Genomic DNA, 4,167 nt, shown 5'->3' with positions numbered 1-4,167 from the left:
GCTCACGACAACATGGCGGCGGCTTCCACCCCCGAGCGCTGCCGGGGCGGTGCCTGCCCGCGCTCGGCTCAGTCGATTGGCTGGGCCCCGCCGGGAGGGCCAATCAGGGGCCGGCGTGGAGGGGTGAGGGGGAAGCCCGGCCAATGAGGGGGCACTTCCTCACGCCAGGTGACGTCAGCGTGACGGGCGCGGGCGAGCCCGCCCCTCCTCCCGCGGCATGGCGGGAGCGCGCCCCGGAAGCGGCGGAGGCCGGAGGCGGAGGGGCGGGAGCGGGAAGTGGCGGCGGGGCCCGCAGCCCGCCGGGAATGGCCGGCGCCTCAGCCCCCGCAGGGCCAGGCAGGGCTCCGTTCGCTCCCAGTGACCTAGAGGGCGGTGACTGCCCTGAACAGCCGGGTTCGGTGGAAAGTGTTCCTGCCCATTGCTGGGGGCCCTGGAACGAGATAAGCTTTTTTTAAGGTCCCGTCCCAACCCAAACCGTTGCATGGTTACTTTTTCCAGAGAACGTGTGGGAGCCTTCCCGGAAAAAACACCCAACCCCCACAGATTGACTGAACATTCTGAGTTGGAAGGGATCCTCAAGGAACACAAAGGGTCAGGTTGGAAGGGACCACACTGGGTCATCTGATCCAACCTCCCTGCTCAGGCACGGCCACCCTGGAGCACATGGCACAGGACTGCATCCAGAGGGTGCTTGAATATCTCCAGTGAGGGAGACTCCACAACCTCTTCAGGCAATCTGTTCTGGTGCTCAATCACCCACACAGTAAAGAATTTTTTCCTCATATTCGGGTGGAATTTCCTGACCATCACTTTTGCCATTCTCATCCTATTGCTTGGCTCCACCAAGAAGAACCTGGCTCTGTCCTCTTGACACCTGCCCTTCAGATAGTGATAGATTACTGGTGAGGGCCCCTTTCTATTCCCAAAAAAATCCCCCTCACATTTAATAATTCAGAGAATACTTACAAAATTTTATGAGACATTTCATTAAAATGTTATGTCCAGAGAACAAACTACAGAACAGTACTAAGACTGTAAAATGTATTTTGATTCCATAGTAACATGCATTGAGTACAATTGCACAAGTTTTACAAAAGATAAAGGCAGGAAGGCCCTAAGTTCATTAATGGTTAACAAAATACTAGCTGTTGTTCTAAATGTGCATATGGCAACCTCAAATATAAAGAGGTACACAGACTGTGATTTACAATCTTTAAAGGCAGTTTGTAAGTTAAAACATGACTGCCATCTTCTCAAAAAAAAAAAAAAAAAGGCTACTGGTGTTTTTCCTGCTCTAATTGCTGTAAGAGTTCTCTGCTCTGGCTGTCTGGGTACAGATGAACAGTTCACCTGCATATAAGGGAAAGCTTAGGAAAAGTGAAATTTATGAAGAAGGCTCATGGACAGGCCACTGACATAGGCACTAGCAAGCATGTTACAGCTTTTAGTGAGAAGAACTGAAATTAACACAGGCAAAATTCATCTTTTAAGCTTCACAAGATGACAACAATACCCAGGCAGCAGAAATAACACAAAACCCCCCCCTTTTTTAAGTTTTACAAAAGAAGGTTTGTGGGGAAACTGCAAGTAGTGCACTTTCTACTTCTGGCAGATAAGACGGGTCTAAGACCAGAGAAGCCACATACAGTTTGATTTATGCATAGCAGAACTGGTTTCTCTGCTTACTAGACATATGCTAACATAGCTGCATAGCAGTTACAAGGTCGTAAATTGGTGATTTTTATACTGGGAATTGTTTTCTTGTGACATAAATTCCAACCATTCCTGAGAGTATCCTGAGTGGATACAGTGAAACCCATCCTCTTGCATTTCAGTCATTTAAAAGTTGGGTGTAGCCTGTCTGAAATGAACTAACTGACTGCTAGTATTTCTGAAGATATTATCTTTAGCTATTTTAGGACATAAAATGCCCTTTTTTCTGTTAAAGCATGAATATTAAAGGGAAGGTATTTTTTCTTTAGCATTATTTGTATCCCTGGCTCATTCAAACAAGTTTTCTGTAGAGGTGTGTGTTGTTTGTTTTTGCTGTTTTTAAAGTACAGGCCTGTGATGTGTTTCTTTGGGGCAGGTTCCTTGATCAGTTCCAGTCTCAGATCCTCAGCTGAGTATCAGCAATGCAGACAAATTGCTTCTGAGCAGGCCAGATCCACAAGTCTAACCTGTTAGAGACGACACTGCCTGTGGCCCTGCCATTCCACTTCTGCGGACCCAGTAACTGGAACTGGAGACATGATACGATGGAGAGAAAGTGCAAACAGTGGGAGTCTGATTTTGCCAATAGATCTTCAAAAAAATGCATTCTCAGTACAGTTCTGCTGGGATGTGGGGATCCTGTGACATTTCTTTCTCCATCTGCTTATCACTAATGCTGGCTGGCATCCTCCCCTGAGGTTGATTGCTCCTCTATGAGCCTTACTGATGTCCAGATGCTGGACTGAGGTGTGGTGTTTCACTAAAGGTGGACAGAGCCAAGCAACTCAATGGTTAAGACCAGACTGAAGCCTCATGCCTGAACTGGTTTGTGTTCTTTCTCCTCAAGGTAGTTGGCCTCGAGGGGCAATTTCATTAGAGATCCGCTCCTGTACATGGCCCGTAATTGATGGAAGGGTCCCCTCTATGCTGTATTTCAATACCAAAACACAGATGCAGGCTGTCATCCAAACCTGCTGAAAGGCTGCTCAAAAGTGTGTGGGAAGAGCAACTTTAGAGTGACTCAAATGGCAGATTTTAGATAAGGGTGGGAAAACAAAAGGAAATACAGGGTGTCAAGGACACAGTGAAAACAGGCCCTGAGAAAAGCTGTGAGGGAACCAACCTCCTCGTGGCTGAACAGAGGCTGAAGAAGGGAAGACTGGAGGAGTGTGTGGACACCCTCACTTTCCCTTGTGGTTTGGTTCCTTTTGTGCTGGAGCTGAGCATGTCACTTGTAAACAAGATTGCGTCAGGGAACTCGATCACCTGTCCTTCATTTCTGCTTTATTGCTTGAGTCAATAGAAACAGTGGTGTGTTTGCTATCTATTTGTGTTAGCCAATCTAAATTTCAAATCACTCTCACCTTTGTCCTGAGAAGGATTGATTTTATAAAACTCCACTGCAGTTTCATTTGTTTCATACTTTGGAACCCAAGTATAGCCTCAATTCCTTTGGGTTTGCTTTTTGGTTGGTTTGTTTGTTTTACAATCTAAAACTTAACACATTTCTAATAACAACATGCTAATCAACAATTCTGCAAGAGAACTAGTAATGCTGTGATGCAGCAATACTTGTAAGTATTTCTACCAATACAGAAAGAGCCACGTCAAGATAGATGATTAAACTATATACATTGTATATAGCCAAAAAGTAATAAGCTAAAGTTTAACACAAAGAATGACATTATAAATTGAAACTTAATTAATATCAAGATTATCTGGAATCTATAAGCCTAGCTCATGTCAAAGCACCATCATTTTTAATTATAAGAAAATCTGAATACTGTACACAAATAATATTTCAATCATGCAGAGGTTAAGTAGGTTCATCGCTTACAGGAATATGCTGATGCAATAAGCTGTATATTGCATCAGAATTTCAATGCAAAGCATTTAGCCTGGACTGATATGACAAACAGCACAAAATCCTGGTTTTGCAGATCAAGTGAGCTCCAGCAAATAATCAAAGTAGGTATGAGACATCTAGGTATTTCTAAGTCTGTATTATTTCATATAAATGGAGTTTTATTGACAGACTGCAAATGTAAAAAAAAATTTAAACAAACAAAACGTATCTGTGAATATCATATTAAGCAGTAAAACATTTCTAACACTATTAGCAGCATGCACATACAATGACATGGCTTGTGAAAATTGTAGGGCTATAGCAAAGTAAACCTCCACCATGTTGACTCTACCGCTCCAATCATTTTCCAATCACTCACTCTGTTTGAAGGCTTCAACTTGTGTATTAGCAAAGATTGCATATATAGTCTTCATTTTTGTGTATTATAGCATTATTATTATTATTATTATTGTTATCAACAGTCATCCCCATTCTTCACTTACCGCAGGTAGCTGTTGTTGCTGGTGGGATACTGCTGGTGGTGATAATGTTCAGGCTGGCTGTGCCAAAAAAGCATTTTGGGATGAGGTGAAGCATTGTGCTCAGCT

The 4,167-nt window shown here is 43.9% G+C and overlaps 1 protein-coding gene across 1 annotated transcript in view; it reads right to left on the bottom strand.

Moving 5' to 3' along the window:
• Window positions 1-4,167, bottom strand: part of UBP1 (upstream binding protein 1) — a 39,593-nt gene extending 35,426 nt beyond the window's left edge. The window contains exon 1 of the mRNA XM_019005552.2: window positions 4,063-4,167. Within this exon, the coding sequence (XP_018861097.1) occupies window positions 4,063-4,136 (74 nt within the window). The 5' untranslated portion in view covers window positions 4,137-4,167. The remainder of the gene's footprint in view (window positions 1-4,062) is intronic.

The sequence above is a fragment of the Parus major genome, chromosome 2 (assembly GCF_001522545.3).
Source record: "Parus major isolate Abel chromosome 2, Parus_major1.1, whole genome shotgun sequence".
Taxonomy (NCBI): domain Eukaryota; kingdom Metazoa; phylum Chordata; class Aves; order Passeriformes; family Paridae; genus Parus; species Parus major.
Note: the sequence above shows the minus strand (reverse complement) of the source record. Positions and strands in the feature narration are given on the sequence as shown.